The sequence below is a fragment of the Lepidothrix coronata genome, unplaced genomic scaffold (assembly GCF_001604755.1).
Source record: "Lepidothrix coronata isolate B3197 unplaced genomic scaffold, Lepidothrix_coronata-1.0 Scaffold44, whole genome shotgun sequence".
NCBI classification, from domain to species: domain Eukaryota; kingdom Metazoa; phylum Chordata; class Aves; order Passeriformes; family Pipridae; genus Lepidothrix; species Lepidothrix coronata.
The window spans coordinates 3,721,534-3,749,291 of record NW_016690224.1 but is presented as its reverse complement, the minus strand read 5'-3'; the positions used below and the strand labels follow the sequence as shown (position 1 = coordinate 3,749,291).

The 27,758-nt window shown below is 43.1% G+C and overlaps 1 protein-coding gene across 3 annotated transcripts in view; it reads right to left on the bottom strand.

The window, feature by feature from the left end:
* Positions 1 to 24,344, bottom strand: part of DGCR2 (DiGeorge syndrome critical region gene 2) — a 47,394-nt gene extending 23,050 nt beyond the window's left edge. For 2 of the 3 annotated variants that reach the window (XM_017814361.1, XM_017814363.1), the window contains exons 1-2: positions 24,181 to 24,344; positions 3,702 to 3,824 (exon numbers count right to left, since the gene is read on the bottom strand). In XM_017814361.1, coding sequence (XP_017669850.1) covers positions 3,702 to 3,824; positions 24,181 to 24,259 — 202 coding nt within the window. In that variant the 5' untranslated portion in view covers positions 24,260 to 24,344. The remainder of the gene's footprint in view (positions 1 to 3,701; positions 3,825 to 24,180) is intronic. The other variant, XM_017814362.1, reaches the window with a different exon arrangement.
* Positions 24,345 to 27,758: the final 3,414 nt, after the last annotated feature.

Below are 27,758 nucleotides of genomic sequence, written 5' to 3'. Positions count from 1 at the left end.
AGCAACAGAAACAAACATCAAGCCTGCAGCAAGAAGAAACAAAGGCAAACAGACAGAGCTATACTAAATTCTGCTCTGCTCGTCCCCCTGAAAATGAGTTAGACCAGAAGGCCTGCAAAGAAGGCAGAGTATCTGCAGAAGCTGATCTGATATTCTGGTAGAAGCAAAGCTGGAAATCCAATAAGCAGTAAAAGGCAAACTGCAGATCCCTTCCCTCTTATGGGTTTAAATACAGGTCGAAAAATCATGTTTCTACTTTGATTACTTGTATAGAAACATAAGGGAAAGTGAGTAGAAATAATAAATTTCCATTTGTAAAAGTCCTTGTTTAAGATACTAATGCCTGTTTCTACCATTTCACAGAATACGCTACTCTAGGATAAACTATTTTTAGGATCGAGTACTGTTGACACGGAACAGTACACAAATTTCATGAAGCTCCACTGCTTAAACAGAAGAGAGTCACAGGTACATGCTACATAAACCCTCCCAGCAATTTTTAGTATGCTCACAAGAGCAAGCAGCCACTGCTTTTAGTCTACCAGAGAGATGAATTGAGGGTAATCACTGCTGCAGATTCCACTGACTCGTGTGTGCCCACTGGGAAGGGCAGGGGGAACAGTACTTTGCACATGGTAAGTTTGGAACGGAAAGGAATTCCAGGCTTTAAAGGAAAACAGTCATTCTGATAAGAGAGAGCAAGAACAAAACCAGCTGTAACGACAATCTTCACAGAAATAAATGGTCTAGCAAAAAATAGGCATCTCATACACTTATTCAGATTGCCAATGAATTAATGTCTTTCTTAATTGTGTTCTGAAAGAAATGACAGAAGAAATTATTCTGACAAAAAAGTCTTAGGATTAGGAGTGGTTTTTGTACTTCTGACAACACATGAATACAAAACTAATTTATTAATTGCAGTTCCTCTTCTTTTAATACACTTGTTACTAACATAAATGAAATCAGGCCTGAAAAAGGTAAACTAAACCAACAGTGACAAATAACTCCCAATGGCTTTGTATTAAACCTCTCAAAATACCAACATGACTAAGTAGTCATTGAAACACACATTCACCACCACCACAAAAATCTTAATTCACTAGCATTGATCTCTTCCAAGTTGTTCACGTTGGAGTGTGCCATTAGTAGCTCAAAGGCTGAAGATTAACAAGCTTCCCAACCAGATTCAAGGCTCTTTCTTGCAAGCCTTCTTTTCATGCTTCAGAGAGTTTCCATGCCTTTTAATTTACAGATATTTTAATTTTCCAAGTTTCACAAGTCCAGGTGGCTTCACTAACTAGTTCTTTCAGTGTTCAGCCTGGCTTTATTGAAATTAAGAACTTTAATTAAAAAGTATTTACATTTAGCTGAATCATCTCACGATTGCTCATCTAAATCCAAAGGTATTTTCTAAATTTAAAGCTGCATCATTTCTTGTAAATTCAGAGGCCAAAGAAGAAAGTTGCCACTCCTGAGTATGACTATGTGCTACTATTATTAGAAGCATTAGCTCCCCAATCCATGTCCCAAGACATTCTCTCCTTTGACTGGTCACATACATACTGCTTTTTCCAACATAAGAAAACCACACTCTTCCAAACTGATTCAGGCCTCAGGTTTACTTCCACTGATGTTACTCCTTTTTATTCTCCAGCACACCATTCACATGCACACCCTCTCCTGATTCTTGACAGCTCCAAATAACAAATGCCCTTCAACACCCATTTCAGGTCACGATGCAATCCCACCAATTTTTTTGTTACAGGTATAATAGTTTTTACATCCCACACCAGTAGTTCTTGTTCCTCTGGTTTGCTGGCTGCACTCCTCGCGTTACTGTGCAAATATCTCGGTTCTTTCACAAACACCACACCTGCTTTCTGGCTGTTTTACTGAGCACAGCCTTTTCACCAATTACTTATCTAATTAATCCTCTCATCAAGTGCAATACTTTCCTTCTCTATGCTGTCCATCATTTTCCCCTCTAGTATTTTTTTATGTATGTTATTCTCCTCCTGTGTACAGACATGGTGGCGAATCAAGTCTCTCCCACATTTCATTTCTTAAAGTTCTTCTCATCAGACCAGACAGCGCAGCAAGACCTACATCCCAAACAGAAAACCAGAGCCTATGCACTGAGAAATTTGCTTCCATGAAATCCTCTTCATATACCAAATGTTCTTTGGAACACCATCCTGGTGCATACTCCACACAACAACTTAAATTGCTGACTAATACACCAGGCAACAAGAGAGGATAAAAATAGACTTCTACTAATTGGATGTTCAAACGTTCCCACAAGTGAAGTCTTCGGTGCTTTTTAAGTAAATCCAAACAGTAACGTGACTCTGCCTTCCCCCAGCCACTGAATTCCATTAGACTCCAGGATTTTTTTAGGTCCCTATATTTTCACATTTGGCCAAAGTTGGCTAAAAAGGAAGAAGAATAACAGCACAACTATAAAAGCATCTTTCTTTAGGACATCCACATTGTAAAGAATATCCTTAAAAGACTATTAATGGCACAGTTTAATTTTCAATTTCAGAAGAAGTTACCAATTTTTTTTCTGCTTTGCTGCAAATATACACACACACAAACCAACTAAAAGCTTTCTAAATAGAGCACTGACATTCTTTTAATTATTTGGGTACAGCACACACTGGGGAGGTGGCTAACTATGGCAGAGTTTCAAAGTCTGAGAGTTAGATTTACTTTTCTAATCCCTCTAGAAATTATGAATATTTAGAGAAGTTTGTTGCTGTAAAACACAAATGTTACTATTTTGTAGCACCTCTTTAAAACAGCTCAGAACTCAGAATGATGACAGACTGAATGCTGTGATGACAATGCCACAAAGTTCATCAGCGATTCTCTGCAAGAAAATTAAGTAGTTCACTGAAGAAGAACTTCTTAAAACAGTTTTTGAATGTGATTTAGTCACACTGTAAAGGTAAAAGTTTAGAATTATGCCACAGTTGAATCCATGCTTTCAGATACCTGTTTCACTGTTCTTAATGGAAAAAAAATTATAGGTCCCTTCACTTTTCAGATACACAAAAAAGAGTTGCACTGGCCTGTTTGTCAAGAACAAATGAAAACATTCAAAATTATGATTATATAGTCACAGTTTTTCTTTGCTTGTTTTTAAGCACAGCTCAGCATCCAGTAACTTTAGCAGAGAACCAGTGCTGGTCACAGGCAGCATAGGATCTAAGAGTTTATGAGGAAATACAGCAGCCTGTCTGACAGAACAAAGTTCTCCACACAAGAAGCATAAGCAGAAGAAGGAGCAATAAAACAAACTCTCGACCCAAGCCCAACAATGTCACCCAGCACCATTTGAGTGATATACAACCAAATCAGTAATTCCAAATTTAACCACAGGCTTATGCGTCATTTCAGCTTAATTGCAACATGATTTTTTCCTTGTCATGAAAGTCTCCTTTTAGACTACAAACTCACCTCATCTCCAGGACACCTGCTCACAGAGGATAATTCAGACAAGCAAAAAAAATTGTCTGTGGCACTGGCTGCTCAAAATGAAGAGAAGCCAACTCGAACTTTGTTAATAATGGGTAGAGGTCTATCAAAAAATCTCCAAAATTTCAAATAAAAATAAGCAAGCGATCTGAAAGAGTCAAAGTACTGCTGCAAAACAAGCTGGCACTGGGATGAGCATTCTGCTCAGATTTCCTTACCCTGACAGTCAACTTCATCACTCTCGTCCTCGCAGGTGGGCCATCCATCACACTTCCAGCTGGAAGGGATGCACTGAATGGTTCCACTCCGACACGCAAACTGCTCTGAGGTGCAGCGGAGCTCTAGGAAAGAAGAAGAAATTTGTGCTTTGTTTAAAGTGTGATTTATTCTTGCAAATCTATACATATATTAATTGTCTGTCATGTCCTGTATCACCGAAGCGCAACGGACGTAGCTTCCGAATAACCCAGCATGTTAAAAACAGCCTCGTTTCAGATCACTTCGTGTTTCAAACTGCATGTTTGTGGTTTTAACAGACAGGAAGGCTTGGGAAATAATTCTCTCGAGACACCTGTGGTAAAAACTTCCCGATAAAGATACCATGTGAGCAGCTATCACCACAGCATTACCCATTTACTTCTTGTGGGGCACTGAGGATTTTGTTCGCTTTTCTCAGAACCAAAGTTCAACAAAAATGTTCCAGTAGTTAAGTGCTGCATTACACAACAAACTCAGAATCCTATTTCCATTCTCATCACTGTGCTAGGACCCACTAGACTTGCACAAATGTCCTGCCTGATTCAGAGACGCTTCACAGAACTACTTGAAAAGCAATTTCTATATCCATGAACCTGTTTTCACTTTCTAGGTTAAGCTCTTCTGTAGCGTTTCTCCATGTGAGCATATCCTTCACAAGCAGCTGTCGATATCTGCAAACATGTGAGCCCACTGCCTACCTGCCATCACTACACTGTCACACCTCATTAGCATTACAAAAAGTACAACTTTTTTCAAAGCTTTTCTTTAATAGCAATTCCGTCTATCAAATGCCAGAACCTAATAATTCAGGTTCATTTTGTATCCCTCAAAACATTTAGCAAGGGGGAAAAAAAGTCTGTCTACACAAGTGAACAATTCTCAGCTGGTTCACAGCTGGCAGGTTTGCCAGTTGCCATCCCCATCCACAGGCTCACTTTTGTACCACACCATCACTCTCCATCTTTTTTCTGGGTAGTGGCTGTCAATTTTCCATTGTTTGTGAACAATTTAGCTCATACTCCTCTCAGTGAGCTACACTAACCCCAGGTAATTTTGTCTAGAGAGGGAGTACCCTTTTAAATAGAAAAAAAAAAGCTTGAAACACTCATCCCTGATTTTGAAAGGACCAAGGAGGCAACTGTTTTGAAGAAAGAAATCTCTAAAATAAAACTTAAAATACAGGTATGCATTCTCTCATCCACAGTTTACAACCTAAGAGCAGAGCTGTAATTGCAGTTGTTACTTCTTAAAACATGTCTAAGCGAATTCAAGACAGAGGTCACATTTAAGTGTTCAAACAACATGACTGGGCACAATAAAACCAGTCATCATGCACTCCCAATAAAAGCTGTACACATACACCTAGTAATTGGTATAAGATATTGATAACCGGCTTCTAATTTGATGTTAGACTAAAATCCAGTCCTACTACTGGTTTCTCTATAAAGCACAGACCTGCTCTTCTAGAAAAATAAAAGCAGGCACATCCTCTTAGCAACCACCTACTCAGAGCAAACATTCAGGTCACAAGATGCTTAGAACTCACAGGGACCTGCCAGACTACTGACGGCAACAAGAGACCTGACAGCACAAGAGTGTTCTCACCCATTTAGAGCTTTACTCAGCCCAAACACCGACAGAGAATGAGCACAGGGGAAATGGGGGGGAAAAAAAAAAAGAATTATCATCTTAGGTCATAATGATTTCCCCCTCAGAACAAAATCTGAAGTAATTTCTTTAGCCTTTAGAGGAAAAGGGGGAATAAAACAGAGGGAAATAAAAAATGAGTGGAAAAGCTTCTCTTGCCCAATGTACCAAGAGAGAAAATTTAAAATCTATCTTTAAGTTAGATAATTTCAAATCTAATCTTGAAGTTAGTTAACTCTCTCTTTAAGTAAGGGATAAAAAAACAACAACACACAAACCACCAAACCAAACAAGCACAAAACCTCAAGCTGAAATTAAAAGTATGCAAATTTCAAGTTCACAGAAAAGCCCCAACTCTTTGGTAAATCATTGCAGCTTCCTTCACTGTTTCTGTGCAAGATCAGCACACAGTGGAAGGTTTCTAAGAAAGTCCTGCTGCTGCAGTTTCAAGTACAGAATTCACAGTGGGGCCTGTGGTAGATCTTTTAACACATGAAAGACTATCCTCAGCCCAGCTCCAGGTTTCCTTTGCATTCCCCTGTAGTTACGGCAAAATTCAATTCAAAGCTCAACACTTTAAAATAAACTTGATTTTTTTTACTGCTTGATTTCAACAGAAATCACACACACACCCCCCCGTGAAGAAAGTTATTCTGCAGCCTTCTGGTTTCACACGCAGCATTCCCCAGGAATGCCAATGTGCACACGGGAAAAACAGTCAGGAATACCTTTGTCTGTCTGCAATTTCATACATGCCATTACTATTTTATATACAATTACATATGACTGGTTCAGATAAAAGCATGACTCCATCCCAATATTATGGGCATTAAACAAATGCCAGTTACATGCCGCAATTGCTTCCTGTGTTACAGACACTCCTCTCCGAAGAATGTGGATACCTGGAAGAATACAAAACATTTCTATTAAAACACCTCTCCAACCAGCTGTACCATTGCTCCCAAGGGAGATCATGCCATGCCAGATGCACTCATTATTTCAGACCACGGGACATGAACTGCTATGCAATTCTATTGCAGAGAGAGGAAACGTAACACAAAGAAATACTGTGAAATTAAAATCTCCATATTCTGCAAATGCTGTCAACAACCCTTCCTGAGCCATCCCCAGCCCAGAGCCATCAGGGTATGATACAGACACAAAAACAGATGGAAGTTTATAATGAACCTTTAAGATACTTGGCCACGGAACAGAGAAATTTGGGACAGGCAAGGGTGCACAGGGATTTGCTGGTCTCCACAACCCTGTCAAACATTTAATTTCAGCAGCCTATTTTTAAGTCAAAACAGCAGAAAAATGAAAATATTTCAAGCTGGTCTCTCCCACAGAAAAGGCCAGACCCACTGCCAGCAGCAGAACAGGAATCATGAAGATGTATGAGCAGCAGTGAACAGTTCATTATGTGACCATCCATCTTTCCTGGAATGCAAGTCATCACTTAACACATGGTCAGACACTGTACTTTCCAGGAGGGTGGTAAATAAAAACTGTTTCTTTGCCTATATAAGATTTCCAGTTCTTTTGAAGAATAGCAATAGTTTCAAAATTACCAGTGCCACTTTTGTCCTTAAAGCCAGATACCCCTCACAATTTATAGCTATCGATGGTAACTCAGAGCAAGGAAGGATGAAGAAGAAAGTATCTTAAATTATCACCTTCTCACAGCACTAAAATCACACATTTTCCACCAGCTGTTAAATGCAAAAACATTGTGTTATCAAAATCATTAGTAAATATATAAAGGCACAAGTTCATCTAAGAGCAAGCAGCTGTTGGAGCAGAGGCACAGATATAACACTGAGCTAAGGGTATGAACAGCTGCCTAGAAGTGAAAATGTGGAAATGCAACCTCCTTTAGTGTTCATGTACGATGTGAAGAGTTATATCAGCAGTATTATGATTCACATATGCAATTCTAACATAAAAAGCTCCTTTTCTTTTAAGGATCACACGCAGTCTTTGCTATGCTACAGCACAAAATTTAGTACACTGAAATCTCATTTTAGAGCAATTAAATCCATCTAGCATTTGCTGGGAAGAAGGGAGGCAAGAAAAACACTGGAAATAGCAATTGTAGTTTTTGCACTATACATAGTATATACTTACAAAGCATCACAAAGTTCAAGCAGTGTGAGAAGGTGAGAACACTTCAAGCAGCGAGGTGTCATTACAGTCTCTTCACCATCTCAAAGCACTTCTACAACCTTAACCCTCAACAATCTTACCAATCACTGCAGCCAAGTACAGAAAAATTATATAGCTTGCCAAAGGCTACAGATAAGATGAACCTCTGAGAAGTCAGCTGTCCTGACTTCTGGTTCCATGCTTCCATGATGACACTGTTTATTCCCTAAAATCCAAGCAACCCGCTGGTTCACCAGCACACCCCTACCTGAACAAATGTCTGTCAGAAATATCAACAACTAACAACAGTGTGTTCTCTGGTAACACCTCACCTGCTCTACTATAAATTGGCTACAGGAAGCAAGAAACTCCTTAACTATTTATATAAAGAGAAGAAAAATTGAAATCAGATTCAGACCATCAGTTCTACAAGCTTAATATATAATCCAAGATAAAACTTACAGTCAAGCAAAGGCCAAAAAAATCCAACACCAACTTTTTGGGACACATCATTAGATAATATAAACCTGTCCACAAGTCACTCACCTGAAAGAATTCTCGCCACAGCTTGTAGTGGACTTGTAATTTGGAATTTAAAAGAAAGTTTCCAATTGTTTTGTAAGTTTATCTATTCAAATACCAGAAATAACAAACAAGATTATACATAAATTTAAACAGTGCCATATGAACAAAAAGTCTTCATCTTCTTTAGCTGCCAAATATTTTTCTAAGTTACTCAGTGACAAAACCAACAAGATTTTTGACTAACAGAAAAATCTAGGTTTCAGACAGGAAAAAAACTAATTTTTCAAGGTGGTTGCTTACACTCTCACAGAAAGCTTTTGTTCTGAAGATTTTCCCAGCTGCATGTTGAATGCCAGGTGTTCCACAGCACTCATCATGTATTTCAACATAGGGCTACAGCAGCTTTTTAAATTTTCTTTACAGCACACTGATCTCCAGATTTTCTGCTAAGTACTCAAAATAGACATTTACAAGAAGCATCATCCACAGGAAGGATTTCATGATAGACAGACAGATAAATAAATACACACTGCTTTAATTTCCAGCCAGCTTCACGTGTTTCATAAAACAAACAGATTTTGGCCATTATACAACAATCCAGGAAGCCCTTTCAGGTTTAATAATCTCCTGTAGTCTTTCCCTGTAACTGAGAACTTTTTCCTTCCGGAGCCCAAGCTCTGGGAAGCCACAGTGCATCTTTCCTGGTCAGTGTGCTGCCCTGGCCCTTACTCTGTTTGAAACCTGTATTTTCTGCCTCATTTTTAAGACTTTCAGAGGTGCATTTGGACTAAGACACCTCCTGCTCACATTTAAACTGCAACTTATTTCTTATTCATCTTCCTCTTTTTTATGCAAAAGATAAGGGATAACTAGTTACTTGAAACAATTAGTTTATGTGAAAGAAAGGCAAGGAGGATCTATACATGCAGTATCTAAAACTACTTTTTCAACACAGTAAATCTCATTTTAGAACTTCCAATATCAAAGCAAGGCTGTAATGGGCACATGAGACAAAAGTGTTGATTCAACACAAGTTCACGCTGTTGGTTCAGTTTCCTGAATGAATGTGATCACTTGGCTTTGAAACAGCAAATTCAGATCAAATTAGCTGCTGTCTGTCCACATTAGGTCAGATCAGCTATGGTTTGTCCCCCTGCAACCAGAAAGACTGCATGCTCCAGCTAATTCAGCAGAGATATCCTGGTACAATCCACTATCCATTAATGTGGAATTGGGGCCTCATAACAGTTGTCTGCTAACAAAGCCAGAACATCTACTAATGTACTTATTTTTTAAAATATTAGTTCTAACAGAAGAGACATTTTCTGTGTCTTTTCAGAGGCCAGGTCACACCATCACTGAGGTGAGAGAAGGAGCAGGGGTGGAAACAGCTCTCAGGAATGGGCCAAATCCATCAGCTGTAAACATTTCTGCCAAGTGACAGAAGCCAAAAAGCACCCTTCTAGTCCACAAGCACTATTTACACATCAAAATACTCCTGCAAAGATAAGCTAATAGAGGAATGAGAAAACTTTGGTACTGTCTTCACAGGATTATTTCTCTTCCTTCAATTGAACACAAGAGATACAAAAGAGATTCAGTCAGAAGAAATGCTACATCCAATAAAAATGCCAGAGGCCCTGTCTCAGGCACAGACAATAAACATCCCCTGTAGAGCATTAGGTGAACACACCAAAGTTTTCAAAATCTAAATTTCAACCTTATATTTTCAAGACACTGAAGATTATCATTGTAGGAACCAGGAGAGCACTAGAAAGACAAATCTCTCCTAAGGCAGAAATGTATCCCTGACAGAAGACTCCACTCACTCACAAACCATGTGTTCCTAACTCTAATATACAAACAACAAGCAGTATAAAACCCTCGACGTCATGGCAATTCACAAAGTCAGAGGTAGAGATAAGGAGCCAGAGGCTGAAACCAAAGCCTCCAAAATATAAGTCTCAATTCAGGACAAGGCTTTGAAACAGAAATAAAACTCAGTGACTACAATCACTGATTACAGAAGTTTGGGGGTTTCTACTTGCAATTACTTTATTAAAGGATTCAGCAGACAGTAAAGCCTGACACATTAAGATATTCTTTTAGCAGCAAAGACTACAGATGCACATTAGATTTTAGCGTTTACACAGCAAGTATAGATTTGAATCTATTTCATATTTTAATACAAAGAAATGCCATTTTCCATTTCCCATGCTAATTGTTCTTGTCTACTGAGCTTCATTTGTATGGAAATTGAAATTTGATTAAATGTACGAACCCGGTACTTAATGTTATTTCAATTATAAGCTATTACTCTGAAATGCATGTATTGGAAAGGATGAGCTGGAAGTACATGGTTTGGTTTTGTATGTAAACTCTTAATGAACAATGGCAGTTTTGTGTGCACCTTACACGTACTTCACTTATTTTGGTCACATTTCTCAAGGTTGGATCCAGCAGATCCCCTGGCATAATTTTTATTTACAGACCAAAGGAAAACAAAAGACAAAACTACTTCCTGTTTTCTCAGTGTAAGTCACTCATTGTCCCAAACCAGATGAACCAACCTGTAAGAGAATATTCTGTTCAGATTTCAAGAGGCAATTACAGCCATCAAAAGCTGATTAAGCATTAACAAAAACTCTAACTACAAGTGCTTAGACCTGTAACTCTCCTTATTCAGATTTTAACTCGTCCAACAGGTCTTTCTTATGTTTTATAATACTCAACCTACATACTTAACTTTAGACCTGTACCTACACGTTACTCTGTTGTTTCATATTTTAACATTTTAACATTTAAGAGTAAGTTTACTAAAACTGAAAGTTGCTTTTTTTCTTAAATCACTGTTTCTCTATAACCTGAGCCATGCTACAGTGCACAAGCAGGATCAGATCCCAGCCCCCTCAGCAAGAAGCCCAACCCCCGAAGACCTTTGCTCCTGGAGATTCTGCTCAGCACCAATGCTCACCAAATGCCTGCAAACAAGCATCAGAAACAAAACAACAACAAAAGGAACACCACGCCCATCATCATCACAAAAACAAACACAGCTCCACATCTAATATTTATGCTCAAGAGGGAGCATAACACAAACAATATTTCTCTAAACTGGCTTTTACTGCAGTAACATAAACTTTAAAATATTCTTAATATTCCCAACACAACCATAACAGTGGTTATCATAATGTAATCCTCAGCAGACAGGCAAAAAAACTGTCCTTAAGGTAGTCCTCTGCACTTGAAAAGTAGTATCCCTAACCTGGACGTCCCCCAAGTCCACAGGTGAAGTTCACTGGAGCAGGTACTGTATATCTCACAAAATTCCTGAAAATCTGCCAGCCTGGAAAGAACAGGGCCATCCTGCCCCACCTCTGATCGTGGTGGCCAAAAGTCAGTTGCTGAACAGCTTTCTGCCGACTACGAACAGCACTTGAGGATGCTCTGACACAGACTTTGAACAGGTTTTCTTGTTTTTAACTTGTCTTTGAGGTACCCCTGATCCCACACAAAGGCTCTTCTCTCAGGGAAGCAAAGCCATACCTAAATGGCATTTCCCTCAGCTCCAGATCTAGAGAAGTTTTCACAAACCATTCGCTTCCCAGCAGGTCTCCACGTCACTTGGTGATTCTGACTTCCATTACATGTTTTTAAGTTTACTATTATACCACCCACTGCTGCATTCAGCGTAGCACAGTAAGTACATCCAGTACTTTGTAACAAAGCCACAGTAGGAGAAAAGCAGACTATGATAACACCAACTTATTTCCAGAGGAGAAAACTATCTATGAAGCTCATATGTCACCATCAGACAATCATCCATTTCATAGATAAAGTTTATTGAAGTTCCTCAATAAAACTGGTTCTGTTTACTGTTCCTCCAGTTAAAAGCCTACAGAATAATTAAAATTAAAAGCCTTCTGAAGAATTAAAAAACTAGGAAAGGACAGAGCATTCCATTTTCATGTTCCATTACACAGGGGCTAAAATGACTGGCCATTCACCTGTGATACTGAAAATGTGCCTAAGGTACCCTTACATCAGGTAGCTCTGGTTGATCACAGTCTGAGTACGTGCAGAAGTATGAAAGCACAACAGAGCCTGAGGGGAAAAAAAGGCCCCATGATATGCTCATAGCCAAAACACAACCCACACCTATTCTCAAACTTAATTCCAGCTCCTGAAAATTAGAGATTCATAAATTATAATCCCATTTAATAGGAATGCATCAGTTCCAAAAATAAATAAATAATACATGTCAGAAGCACTGGCATTTTCTGCATGACCTCAGCATGCTGTTTCATGAAGTAATTAAAATTGTGACAGCACTCCAGCTGAAACCTGTAAATCCTTAATGAATAACTCTAATGAACATTCAGTATTACTCAGTGTTCTGTCACAGTAAGTTACACTACATCACCTCAACATCCACCAAAAGCTTCATCTACCCAGACTTCAGCAAAGCTTTGACACCACTTCCCACAGCATTCTCCTGGAGAAACTGGCAGCTCACACCTCCCATGGGTGCACTGTTCACCGGGTAAACAAGTGCCTGGATGGCCGGGCGGTGGTGAAGGTGCTACATCCAACTGGGGCCAGTCACTAGTGGTGCTCCCCAGGGCTCAGGACTGGGGCCAGTCCTGTTTAATGTCTTTATTGATTATCTGGATGAGGGGATCAAGAGCATCCTCAGTAAGCTGACAGATGACACCCAGTTGGGCAGGAGCATTGATCTGCTGGAAGGTAGCAAGGCTCTGCAGAGGCACCTGGACAGGCTGGATCAGTGGGCTGAGGCCAACTGTGTGAGGGTCAACAAGGCCAAGGGCCAGGCCCTGCACTTGGGTCACAACAACTCCAAGCAGTGCTTCAGGCTTTGGGAAGAGCAGCTGGAAAACTGCTCAGTGGAAAAGGCCCATGGCATCCTGGCCTGTATCAGCAATAGTGAGGCAGCAAGAGCGGGGCAGTGACCCCCTGTGCTGGGCATAGGTGAGGCCACGCCTCAAATCCTGTGCTCGGTTTTGGGCTCCTCACTACAGGAAGGACATTGAGGTGCTGAAGGGAGTCTAGAGAAGGGAATGGAGCTGGGGAAGAGTCTGGAGCACAAGTCTGATAACAAGCAGCTGAAGGAGCTGGGGTTGTTTAGCCTGGAGAAAAGTAGGGCCAGGGGAGACCTTATCACTCTCTACAACTACCTGAAAGGAGGTTGTAGGGAGGTGGGGGTCAGCCTCTTCTCCCAAGTAACAAGCAATAGGACAAGGAGAAATGGCCTTAAGTTGCACCAGAGGATGTTTAGATTGAATATTAGAAAAAATTTCTTCACTAAGAGGGTTGTGAAGCACTGGAACAAACTGCCCAGGGAAACAGTGGAGTCACCATCCCTGGAGTTACATAAAAGACGTGTAGATGTGGCACTTGGGGACATGGTTTAGTGGTGGACTTGGCAATGCTGGGTTAATGGTTGGACTCAATAGTATCAAAGGTCTTTTCCAACCAAAACAATTCTATGATTCTGTATTTATTACACCTACACCCTGCACAAGCTTGGAACTGACCCAGTTTTATTTTGCTCACAAGTGTCATTCGCTGCAATTCATTGTCTGCTCTTTGTCTGGAGGGCAAACTCAATGCCAGTAAGGATGGGGGGAAAAAGGGAAATCAAAACAACAAATTAAAAAAGCACAGGCAGAGCAAGAGATCCAGCATTCAGCCAAAGCAACAACACCAGAGCATCTTGAATGGGAAACCTGGCTATAATTTCTTAAGATTTACAAAATACAGACTTTGTGCTTTATGAATGTGGACACATTCCTAAGGCTGAAACAGAAAAAAATGTATTTCCCAATTCTCCAATACTGCTAAAACCAAAGAGAAAACAAAACTTGCTACTTGAACTAAACTCAAAGAATACTGTGAATTAGGCAATGCAGCATTCCAGACTGAAAAACAGTTTATTTTCATAGCAGTGAAAATACCAGGCTAAGCAACAGGCTCACGCTTTTTTCCCCCCCTAAGAAACTGTTATATTATGATAATAAGTAAATAGGCAGAAGGGAAAAGCAAAATACAGCACAGGCACAAAGAGCACTCAGTGCAAACAAAACCAAAGCCATGGGTACTTGAGAAGCCTTCAATATGGCTCAGAATTAAATCCCACAGCTCCTCTACACTAACACCCTTGTTCAGGACTTCAGATGTTTTGTACAGGTGGGACTTCAGTGTTCCAGCACAACAATGACAAGTGACTTAAACCTGCGCAGCACCAAATTTTTTACCCTTTACCTAAAGAAAGCTGATCAGTGGATCAGTGGAAGTGCCAATGACACCTCACAAATTCACTAAACAATTTTAAGCAAGTTTGAGAAAAGTCAAGACTAGGAAAACACAGCGTATAGTGTGGTTCTAAGCTTTCCAAGGCTTGCACAAGGGAAGGAAACTATGATCTTCTTGAGCTTCAGAAGGCAGGAAACCCCAGCGTGGCTTGCACTGCTCAGCAGGTGCCAGCACACCTGCTGTCACACTGTCACACTGTCACCACAGTGGGGTGGCTCCCAGCTGGCAGCGGAGGGAAGTGGTGAGCTGGGGTAACTGAACCTTGCACCAGACCCTGCAGGACTCCCAGCTTCCTCATGCCAGAGGACAGACAGAGGGGACATGGGGAAAACACAGCCTTATTAAATCAGTGTCAGGCAAGGGTACTACAGCAGAGGAAGTACAGGGACACAGGAGACAAGTTCAGGAGTTCAGGTTTCATCAAACCCCACTACTTATGAAACATGCTCATGGGTGCTAAGAAAACAGCACTGTTCCTCACACAGAATTTAAATAGAGTCACACACACAACATACTAATTCTCCCAACAAATGCAGCAACAGAGAAAAAGTCCTTTAAGAAAGACATCAGTAGTGACATACTCAGCAAGTCACCAGCCGTGTCCAGAAAAGAGCACCATCCCCAACAGTGCCTTCTCCCTACAATCCACTCAGGTCAGGGCAGATGGATTATCCCACACACACCACAGATACTTAAAATACCTGGGTACCTCAGCTCAGCTGTTTCTAGAGTCCACTCTCAATCCTCACTTCAGACCTTTACCATCTTCTAAACACAGCTCTTCCAAGATTCAATCCTCACTTCAAACCTTTACCATCTTCTAAACACAGCTCTTACATGATTCTCATACTCCATTGTATCCAAACACTCTCAAACATCACATTAATGTACACATACTCTTTTTTCTTGCTTGCAGTTCTTCACAAAGGTGGGTCATTCTGAACAAAGGAAAAGCACTTGGTTCTCAGCTCTGTCTTCACAAGTTTTCAGCATTACCTGCACCTCCTTCCTCCCAAGAGGCATCTGCCCTGGTCCTTCGCCACATTTGAGTTATGTTCAGAACCACACAGCAGTGCCAGCAACCCTAGAAGGATCAGCCTGGAAATCAGTAGTATTTGAATACCAGGAACATTTCTTCTTCCCCTCATTTTCCGACAGTGTCTGTAGAGGCTGTTTGATGAAAAGCCTCTAAAGCGATCTAGAGAAACTATCAGTAAAAGTAATCTAGAAAGTACTTCTATATCTAAAGCTATCACCTGGTAGCTGCCTACCCAAAACTGCTCCCAAAAAATCTAGGCATGTGACATGGTTCCTCTTCTCTTCCTGTATTCTCAGGATTAATACCTATCCAGCCAAGTCAGTTTGGATCAATATTTGTTCATGTGCGAAATGGTTTTCACTTAGGAATAATCACCAGGGAAAGAATCTGTATTCCCTTTGACCAAATAAACTGCAGGTGTCTAAAAAAAACCAATAAAAAACCCCCAACCAATCAAACTAAAACCCAACAAATACGCTATAAAGATCTGTTTTCCTCAGAGGAAAAATTCAAATAAAAAATTTTACATGAACTGTATTAGTGCTTTCTTTAGATCAGGTTTCAACAAGAAGAGTACTCAGATGAAACACGATAATAGCAATTCAAGAACTGTCAGAGCAATCAAGGCTAATTTGTAGCCACCATTAAATTGCAAGGAGGAATTGCCAGATTTTAGCAGTATTACTTAGCGTGCCCATTTACTTTCAGCAAGACAACACATGTTCCTACTTCACAGGAAAACAAAAAAAGTTCCTATCTCGTCCTTTTTTTTTTTTTTTTTTAGTGCAGGATTCAGCAGTATTTAGGCATATCCTTAAATTTTCAGCACATGAGCAATTCTGAAAAGCTAATGAAAATACGCCATTTAAAGCCAAGTATGTATTTGGTGAAATAAAACATGAGGAATCGCAGTAGTCTTTAAAGCCAAATAGCTGACAAAATTCTACCTATGAAATCAGGTATTTTTTAACCCCCCTCTCCAAAAACTAACACCATTTCTTAATTTCAAAACCAAATGAATGTGGAAGAAGTTCTCTACAGGGCCCTAAGAAAGGTCAAGGTCTTAAACACGAATCCAACAATTCAGGGAGAGCGGAAAGCTGTGCCTGAGCACTATTCAAATGCAGGTCACACTAAAAAAGGCTTTTGCTCCTCATTCTTTCTTTTTGCCTCCACCTCTTGTACGAGACTTGACGAGCAAGCACCCAGAACACTTAAGAGCAAAAATCTGATATACAGAAGTACTATGACCTCAAATACAGAAACCATGTTTTATGCTTTGCACAGGAGCTGGTGCAGTGGCTGTCCTGTCCTGGAGCAAACGGCTCATGCTTTGAATAAATAAAATTCCCCCCTTCCACGGAATGGGAACACAGCAGGAATGTGGCCGCTGTCAGCCACCACTGCATCTGTCCACACTGTATGAGATCCCGTGCTTTCCTCTTCCTGGAGAGAAATTCCACATATCAAAGTCCTGAGTTTAATAGTTCTATCAGAAGCAGCAAATAAAGGTCCAACGCGTTTATAAAAAGCCACTTAACCCTCTAGGAGTAGTTCTCTCATTCCCCAAACCTTCTAGTGACTCAAGTACTGCAGCACTCTTCAGTCAGCATCTATCATGCACGTGTTAGGTACCACACCACAAAACTCTGCCATTTTTTAGCTGCCACATTAATAGAAAAATTACATTCAACTCCATTATTGCTCAGAAAGACACAGATGAGCACTATAGCATCCTTGAATCACTTCTCTCCAATCTGATTACTACCAGAATTGAGTATAATACTTCTAATTAAGTCTTGGATCTCACTCCTGCAAGATTCCTGATATTTCATAAAGATTTTCCAAGATCTCACGAATAGAGTACACTTATGTTACTGATTTTAATTGGTAAAGAGTAATTTAAGCGTATTAAATAATTTCACAAATTCAACAGAGAGAAAACACAAACACAGTTTTGACCATCCCTTCATAAAAACAAGCTGTAACAAGTTTTAGAAGTATTGCCAAGGCAAAATGCTGCTTGGGCACAAACTCCAACCAAGCAGGTGTGAGAAGCAGGATTACTTACTTGTTTTCTTTTAAAGTGTATAAGAAAACATAAATTACTTCTAAGTCAGAATAAATCTTTTTATTTACATTGCTGAAGAAATATTAGCACAGAAAAAACATAGAGATACTCTGAAAGAGAAGACAACGTAGGAAAAAAAGAGTTACACAAACGAATATAAGACAAAGAAAAATCATTGAGTGAAAGGACAAAAGAGCAGGGAATGTCCCAAAAGCAGCCACCAAAATACCTCTACATTTCCACCCACTGAGCCAGCTGACAATTCTCAAGCACGATAATCAATAAACAGAACAGAAACGAAATGCAATGGTTAGATCAACCAATTTTAATTTGAATTAACTAGGAAATTTAATGTCATTTTGTTTAGCTATAGTTAATGAAGCAACCAGCAATTGCCATTAAACTTAAAACTGTATTTCTAAATTATGTGAATGACAGGCAAACACCAATAATAACTTCCTTGGGAGTTCCACATAACAAATACCATTAAAGCAATGTTCAACAACCCTAGAATTAGCAGGCTTACCCTTTAAAACAAAGAAAAATTTAAAGTTTCACAGAAACCACAAGATGCCAGAGGATTTCACAGTTCGGGGAATGTGGATTAAAGGTTAATCCCAAACTCACGTTTTTAAGCAACTCAGTTACTTGAGTTCTGCTACAGCTGATCAATGAGTTCACCAACCCATCTGTGACTTCTCCTCAACTCAGGGGGTCCTCTACAAAACCACCACTGAAGTGTGACACGTGAACCTGCCATGCAAGGATCCTGAATGGAACAGAAACCTTTCCAGAGAGGCAAAAGCCAGGAAGGAAGAGGCACTACCAGGCACCCACCACACTCACCACTGTGAAAAAACTAGTGGGTCCTGGTACCTGAATGGTCTTGGGAAACTCAATCTGCTCTTTAAAGCTGTAGCTTAAGAGGGGCGTGCATTAGACTGCACTTAGACACAAATAAACCCTAATTGCAGAACAACAGACTGGCAACTGGACTTACCAAAAGAATCTGGTGTTTGGAGTCTCTATCACAGGAAATCATTAGCAATAGGTTAGACAAATATCCTTCAGGAATTGCCTGGATTTGCCAGATGTTGTTTTAGGACAGGAAGACGGACTACCCAATCTCTCAGTACTCCTTCTAGCCATAACTTTCTATCAGTCTACATAGAATAAAAGATTACCAAGGCTCTTCTCATCACAGGTTAACCCTTGAGATCACACAGGCAAAGATTTGCAGAGCCTTGGGTTCTTGCATTGATAGCAAGAACCCAAGGCACATGTCCTCCATTTCAAAACACAAAACAAACTTGAGCAGCCTCATTAACCCCTAATCACTGCAGGAGCAGTGATGCCATGGAGTTGTTTCCAGGTTCTGCTCTGGCCAGGCTTCAGGTACCACAAGCTCCACTCAGGGTGGAAGTTATTAACATGCATCTCACTGCATCAAACGAGAACTTCTAAAAGGTGCAAGAAACCACCACGTAAAAACCCAGAGACCCAGGCTTTACTCAAAGATGGACCACAGAGGTAGCTACTACTCTTGCATTACAATTCAACATCAAAACCAGCCCTAATAAAGCTAATTCCAAAGGAAGGAATGATTCATTGAACTCTTGTCAGAAATTTTTTACATTCACTGGGGGATTTTACATCTTTCATACTTAGTATCTAAAGTTCCTCTCTCTTCGAGCTAGCTGGGCCTTTCCCCTCAACTACCGAGAAAGCAGCACAGCTGCCTCCTCCTGATGCAGTGCTCTCTTTTCCATCACTTCTGCTGTTCTGGACCAACCTTCCTCTGCCCCTAAACCTACTGTAGGGACATAAAAGTCATATCTCTGCAAATCCCCATGGTGTCCTTCTGGTTTATTCCTTCTCAGAGCAGTGCATGCAAACAGACCTATGCCTACTGACTCCTTTCTTCTCCTTTCCTTTGCAGCCACGGCTAGTAGCAAATCCACTTGCACCTCAAAAATTTTGCTTTATAATTAACATCAGGAATTACCAGTCTTAAAGGATCAGACCTGCTAATAAGGTCTGGTACCTTCTGCTTTGTCTCCCTGCTACACTGAGGGCAGACATAAGAAACTCTTTTCACGTCCATCAGCCTCGCTCTGCAGCTGCAATAACAGCAAACAGCAGAGCAAGGAACACCAAGACACGAGCTCACCAAGAGGTAACAGTAGGAAGAAAAAGAAAACCTAAAACCAGTAGATAGAGAAGTAAGAGGATGGGGGGGAAAACACCAGACTGGAAGACAGGCCAAGCCCCACTTTGAGCAAAACTAACTGAGGAAGTGTGATAAAAACCCTTCTGCCCCTCACACCTAGAACCTTTCACTCGGGAATTCAGCTAAATACACAGACAGAGACTGCAGTTAGTGACAACATGAACCCCAACAAATTCACCACAGATCTCACTAAGGTAGAGACGGAAAACAAAGACCAAAATAAGGGCTTTTATTTGCCTACCAACAAACTCCTTTTAGAGCAGAGGAACGCTGGGCCAGAGTACATTTTATCAACAATATATTTGGTTCTCCAATTGAATTAATCAATACAATTCAACCGGACAAAACCAGACACATCCAGTCACAGCACACAAGTGGAGCACACTGAAACTATGCTGATTGTGGGTTTGTTTAGGCCTCTACTCCAGTGAGCTCTCCCTTGCACTTAAGACCTACAACTTTTGACCAAAAGACAAGAAAGAGCAATTTAAACACACTTGTCAGTTGTACCGTGTCAGAACCCCACCTGTGAGGGTATAACAACAGCTGTGAGCGAGCTCCAAAGCATAGGGGAAGTTCAAGCTGTGAGCTGGAGTGTAGGGTTTTAACCAGACCACTTGCACTGGCAAGTCTTTCTAAGCATTGCAGATTAGGTATGCTGTGCAATATTTTTTAAAACAGACCTCGGGTAATAAAATTACTTCCTTTAGTTGGCTTTGAAGTGGAGAAAAAACGCTGCAAGAACTAGAACTCAATTGGCTTTTAGCTGCCTGGCAAACGCTCTAATAAGAAAGCCCGATGACCTACATTCACAAGGCTCTGTACTAAACCACTATTACAAAATCCAATATAAAGCCTGACCATGTTTAAGTGTTTTCCATTAGCACGCAGCAGTATCTTGTTAGAGAAATATGAAAACATGTTATTGTCTTTAGCGATGATGATCTTAATTAATCCTCTAAACACTTCTGAAACACGTTGTGTTGATCGTTCCAGACTGCTTAAGTTCCCAACGCTGCACAAAGACACCAAAACCCCTGCTTCTCAGTGGTGTAATGGGATGGTAACAGAAAGAGGAACTTCTTAAATATTCCCCCACTGTGAAAAACTGCATTCATAACAATTTACATCTCTGATGCTCCTTTGATAGCCAACAGAAATGCACTGGTTCAGAAACTCGGTCCAAATCCACCAGAACAGCTTACTGTGACTCAGCTAACACACCACTGAAGTATTTCTTTACTTAAAGACACCAGCTCTCAGCCAGACAGTCAGATAACCTGAAGCAGATGTTTGGAGTTGTCCTGGAGAAGATATTATTAAACCAAACCCCCCTGTGGTAAATATCCCTAAAAAGCAAGTGTCTGAATGCCAGACAGAGTAAATTCAGTAGTGTTTTGGAGGAAATATTAAGTTAGTCCTTCACTCTACATCCATAGACTTGGAAGAGTCCAATACATTCAGCTCCAATTCACATTAGCAGATTCCAAACACATAATGAGTAACACAACTCAAAGAGAAATGCCCTATTTTTTAAAAAAAAGAACTCTTTCAAAAATGCATTATAAAGCAGGCAACTAGTCAAAACAAGCAGGTTACGGTCAAAACAGAAGGAAAAAGACTGGGACAACAAAAAAGTCAAAGCAGAGATTTACAAAGGCACAAAATTATAATTAAAAATCCATAGGCTCAGAAAATTCTAACTGCCTACAGCACCTTCAGGAACCCAAGTCTCCACAGCTGGGGCCAATGCCGTGGTATGTTGAAAGTAACTCACCCTGTTAGTGATGACAGTAGTGTAAAACACTCATGTAACCAAGGCAGAAAAATTAGGGTAAAAAGAAGACATTTTAATTAATTTCTCTCTTAATTTACTGAAACCCATCTCATCCTAAATGCAGAAAAAATAGGTCCATGTAAAATCACTGCCTTTCAGATTGCATGAAAAGATACTACAGTTGAGGAGGCTTAAAAGAAGGTTTTATTTATCTGAAGAGCACAGCAAGAACACGCACACAAAGCCAGTGTCAAATTAACATGGAAATACAAAGAGATGCCTGATCCGCCGGGACTGAATTGTGAAGGGACTACACATTCATCTCGGAGTACATAAAACCTCCCATCACTCTGCAGCACTCATCTCATAGCTCCAAGTACAGATTTAAGCTAAGCAAGCTGCAGGTGTCCTTTCTAAACCAGAAAGACAGTTGCTACAACACACAGGTTTAAAGAAGCAAAAGGTAAAGCAAATACCACTAGGGAAATAAATCCTAAGTTCAAATACTCTTTCTGAGAAGGAGAATACTCTTCTCTTCCTGTCTCTCCCCAAAAAAAAGACTACAGAGACTTTTTCATCATTGATTAAAATGGTAAATTTGGTTCTGTACATCCTCTGAACTTGCAAGAACCAGGTTTTCCCTATTTGCACCTCGTGTTTCAGGATCAAACCATATACTATTTAATCTACTGAACAGGTGATCTATTTGAGACAGCATGTTCAAGATATTAAATGAAGCAAATCAAAAAAACAAATTAACATTGGCAAAAAGCTGTGAGTCCACTCAGAAGTGATGGACTCTCTCCTGAGGAGGAAGGAGAGGCATCACCATGGACAGCTCAGCCATCACACTCATCTGGAGCCACCAAGTAAACAGGATGGATGAGTGTATTCCAAATGGAACTCAGAAACTCCTCATACAGCAAGGAATTCCAGCTGCAGCACTATATCCAGCTGTGTTACTTCACATTAGGTTCAGGAGTACATATGGTTTGGGCAAAATTCATGGAACTCACATGGAGTCTCCACAGGGGAATCCTAATGCTGCAGGTTTCAAAGGCAGTGGTTAGAACCTGAGCAGATGAGTTAAGGTTTGCTCACAAGAAGGACATTCTGCCAGTGAGGCTACAGCAGCACAAATCTCTAAAGCTGGTACATTAGAGAGCCAGTGGGAAAAAATCATTTGTCTTAAAGAAGCAAACCTCAGTGAAAAACTTGTCTTCATCCATCAAGCATCAGCTGCTGACAGAGGTTCAATATCAAACTGGAACAACAAATGTGCTGACACAATATGAAAAATGCCATTTGCTAATTCCTAGGAGGCTACAATGCTCAACACCAACTGAGTTCAGGGTCAATTCTACCCACCTGTAAAAGCACACAGGTAGCTATGAATCTGAACCTTTCCAGCCAGCAATCCAGCTGCCTGTAGCACTTAGTGACAGCTACAGAGGAGGTGCTTGAAATCAGTTTTACACAGTACCTTCTCAGCCATAAAAGCCTCTAGCTGTAATAATGCTAGGCTAGCTACACCGTGTACTTTGCTTTTTTGGCTACTTAAGTGCATGTCATAAGCCCTGTGTATACACTGCACTGCCAAAAAAACAAGCTAAAACAAAACAAGGCAAACACAGAGCAGTTTCAACACCTAAGTTATTTCAATAACTCTGCTTACACTGACCCAATTGTGTTCCAGCTCTGCTGGGAACTCGCTTAGACGCAGCTCACGTTTTATTAGTCTGGGTCATAAAAGTTATTTTGACGAGAAAGAACAAGGGGGTTTCAAAGAACACCATGGTTCTCATTCTCCGATTTACAAGGAGCAAGTACCACCCAGGAGCAGTCGCTCGGTGCGATGGGAGGATGGTTCTCAAACCTGCAAAGCCACTCCAGGCAGCCTCACACTGGCTACTGATGCTCTTTGGCAGGAGCAGCCCAAGATACCTGAGGGCTCTGCCGAGCTCCAAGAGAGTTCAACACCAAAAAGAAACCCCAGCTGAGCGACATATCAAGAAAAGCTGTAGTTTTCAACATGCGAACGCCAACCATTTCTCCAAAGTTAATCATCTTAAGATTTTAAGCTCCGTGCCCAGCAGCTAGCACACAAAACTCCATCGCTGATTTATTTCCCTAAAAGAAGGACAAACAGAACTAGAGAGATGACACAGGAACCAGGATTTTTTTCTCCTTCTGGCAGGCTCGAATGGCACTTTGAAAGTGAGTATTTCGTCTGGCTGCGTTGGCACCCGAGGCCCACAACATAAAAGCAGGTAAAGTAAGAAGCACCTGAAAACTTAGTCACGGCATCACATTTCCAGCGCTCGTTGCCCGTAGGGTTATGTAGATTTCTACCCAAGCTTTCACACTTTAACAGGATCGTTTTTCCCTGACTCACAGGGTAAATCCCGGCTCTCTCTGATCCAGGCAGCCGGCACAGGGCACCGATGCTCGGCCGGGTCCCGGCTCTCTTTAAGCGCCAAAGCGGCTGTAGAGCCCAAACCGGGCCGGGACCAGCTCTAGGACACGCCGCCCCCGATCCGGGCTGTCCCCGGGGGCTCCCCCCGCCGCGGAGCAGCCCCGGCGCCCCCGAGCCCGGGACCCGCCCGCGAGCTGAGCAGGAGGAGGAGGGCGGCCCGGCACCCCCGGCCCCGCCGCGGCCCCGCCGCCCTTACCTGGCCGCAGCGGCTCGGTGATGCTCAGCACCAGGAGGAAGAGGAGGAGGAAGGTGCCGCTGTCCGCCTTGGGCACCATTTATCCTCCGTTCATCCTCCCCCGGCACAGTGCCACAAACCCGCGGAGAGGGACGCGAGGAGCGGCGGGGAGGAGGGGCCGCCGCCGGGCCCGCGGGGGGGGGGCTGCGGGGGGCCCGTCCGCACCGGGCTGTTCCCCTCCCTCCGCCGTCCGCCGCCGCCCCGGGGCGGGGAGCGGGCGGCCCTGGGTGCGGCGCGAGCGACGGGAGCGGCGGGTCCGGCGGCCGCGCTGGGGCCGCTCGCAGGCTCCGCCGGCACACAAGATGGCGGCCGCGCCTCCCCGCCACCGCCGTGCCCGCGGCGACACGCCCCCGCCCGCCGCGCACCGCCCGACCAGTCGGCTGCGAGGGGGCGGGGCCGGGCGCCGGGCTCGAGTGTGCCCCGCCCACTTACGGCGATGGGCGGGGCCGGGTGGCAGAGAGGGGCGGGGCCGGGTGGCAGAGGGGGCGGGCCCGCCGGCAGGGGGCGGTGGAGAGTTTGGGGTCGTGCGCACAGGCCCCTCAGGGCGGTCGGGGGTCTCTGTGCCCCCTGGGACAACCCGCACCGATCCATCTGTGTCCCACGGGATGGCCATTGCCAGCCATCCCCAGCCCCCCGGGATGGCCTCTACCAGTCCCCTCAGTCCTCACCAGAACGGCAAGCCCAGTTTCTCCATCCCCCTGGGATGGCCTTGCTCAGTTCTCTTCAGCTCCCGGGACAGCCTCCACCAGTCCCCTCTCCCTCCAGGAGAGCGTTTCCCTGTCCCCTGCTGGAATGTCCTTTCCTGCTCACCTCCATCACCACCAGAAAGCCTGGCCCCAGCCCCAGCCACACTCCTTTGTCTCCCAGGATGGCCTTTCCAGGCCCTCTCCATTCCTGCTGCAATGGCCTTCACCTGCCCCTGCACACACTTCCCAGTGGCACCACCCTCCCTGACCCAGCGAGCTCCCAGGCTGACCATCATTTGCCTCTTCATTACTCTGCTCCCACCTACCCAGGGGAGGGTGGGACAGTCTCTGCAGGGGTGGCACCTGCAGCCAGTGCTGGAGAGGGCTGGTGTTTCCATACCCCCTGGAAAAACTACGTTCCCAGCTCCCAGGCCCAGACAGAGAGGAAATGCATAAAGAAAGCTAATTGTGCAGCTCAGGTCGTTGTTAGTGGCCCTGCAAGTGACAGGTGCCTGTAGGAATTTGACCCTGGGTGTTGCCACTGGGGAGGAGGCAGCAGCCCAGTGCCACAACTGGTGCTGGATGGAGGTCAGCCCAGGTGGCATTTTGGATCAAAAGGCAGTTTTAGCATCAACACCTGCTTCCCAAATTGATCTAGAATTTCCTCTGACAACTGGAAGTGTTTGGGCAGCGCCAGGGCACGAGCTCAGCCAGGGGCCAGGCACAATGGCAACTGGGGTCAAGCAGAGAGCCATCACCTTCCTCTGCAGGGACTTCCAGCTTTTCAGTATAATCTTGTTCAGAGTCAAAGTCACAATCTGGGAAGCTGCCTGGGACATTTTTATAATTTTTTTATTTTTGTTTACAACAAGGTGTTTTCCACTCTTATGCTACAATTTGAAGTTCTCAAATAAAACACTAAAACCATTTTGGCCCAATTTTACACACTCCTCGTTTCCCTGTTAATATCAGTTACTCACTATACCCAGCAACAAACTTCCCTCAGGGGTATTCCCGATGGATGTACAGATACTTCTGCTCCCCCTCAGCCACTGCCCAGGCCAGCTGCTGATCTGCAGGCATGGAATGAGGGCTTCTGTGGGATTCCTAGAATAGCATCTCCTCTGGCCCCACAGGAGCTGCTGCCGTGCTCAGATCAGCAGCACCAGGGAGGTGCTTTTTCCAAACCTAAACGTGAAGTTTAATGTGGCAGTGGAAACTGGTGCCTGCCAAGAGGTCCCTGGTGCTGGGGTAGCAGCAAGCCTGAGCTTGGAGCTGTGAGCCCTGGGGGCTCCAGGAGCACTGCATGGCTGGGGACATGTGCTTAGGGACCCTCTGGAGTGCATCACAAGCAACAGGACATTGCCTGAAGATTTAGGCCAAAACCCACTTTGCCAACTTGTGTGTACTGCCAAATACTGTCATGATCCGAGCATCCATAGGGACCCAAAGCATGACAACACACTCCAGTACAAAGTATAAGCATCAAACTCCCAGCTTTGCTCCTCCCAGGGGATGCTGTGGGGACAGGCTGTTCTGAGCCTGGCTTCCTGCAGCACAGCTTCACAGGCCAGCCCTAGGCTGATCCAGGGCATTCCTTATCCACCCCAAACCGACAGCACCCAGGGCTGGGCATTGCACCATACACCATGATGCATAATTAAATATCCTACGATGCCTTCACCATGAGAACAGGGCACAGGCTGCTTGGCCCTGGCTCTGCCCAGGGTGTGCAGGAGCTGGCACGTCCCAGGGACTCGGTTTCCTACTGGGAACAAGTATTTCTCTAACCAGCAAGAGCAGAGCACCTGCGCTGCTGTGGCCAGGAGAGGTGGAGAGAAGGGGCTAAGGGAGGTGGTGGCTGAACTTGGCTCTGGTCCTGGCCTGACCCTGAGCTGGGGTTTGTAGCCAGCTGCTGTTGGGCCAGCATCAAATGCAAATATGAGGAAGTGGGAATTGCTTCATTTCCCACTCCCCTGAGTGAGCAGATCCATTTCCTCTATTTTTGCAGAGAAATAGCCCAATCCCCCAAAACAACAAAGTATCTCCAACCACAGCTTCCCTTCTAGCTAAATAATCAGAGAAGCAGAAAGCAGCAGAGAGCCCCAGCCCTTAGAGGAACCTGTTTTCAGGTGGATGCAAAGCTGCAGCCCCTGCACCATGGCAGGGGTGGTTACCCCTGGCCCAGGGAAAGGCTTCTGATCCTGAAGGTGAAGGGCTCAGTAATAAGACTTATCAGAACACGAATCTCTTGTGGTCTCTCATCTTCTATCCTGCATAGAGCAAGTAGCCAAGGCCCAGGCTGCACATGCAAGCACCCAAGGCTCTGGATGTGGTATTACAGCCCCAAGTCACATCACATGGCCCCAGGTCCAGTGAGGCTCCTGCAATTTCCAAGCAGCCCATAATCCACAGCAGCCAGCCCTGCCACCAGGAGAGCCCCATGGCCACCACTGCTCACCACCAACCACCCCTGCAGCCTCAGGAGAGCTCTGGGTGCTATTCTGGTCGAGGAAGTGTGCTTGGACTTTGCACACAGGAACTGCAACAGCAACAGAAAAATAACCTGCTGAAAAACGGGAGGAAAAGAGAAAATCACAAGTCATCAAGAACCAAGATGGCTTTTCACACTAGATTTGGCCCTGTAAGGCAGATTATCTGCCACTGCTATAGCAGCAAAAATATCTCACAACAAAGAATTTACTGATTCCCTAATTACAGATATCAGGGGCTGAACTGCAGCAGGAAGCAGAGACCAGATATTACAGGAACAGCCAATCTGAAGAGCACTACAGCCCCTTCAAGAGATCCAGTTTTATAGCATTCAACTGAAAAGAAATTACATTTCCAGAA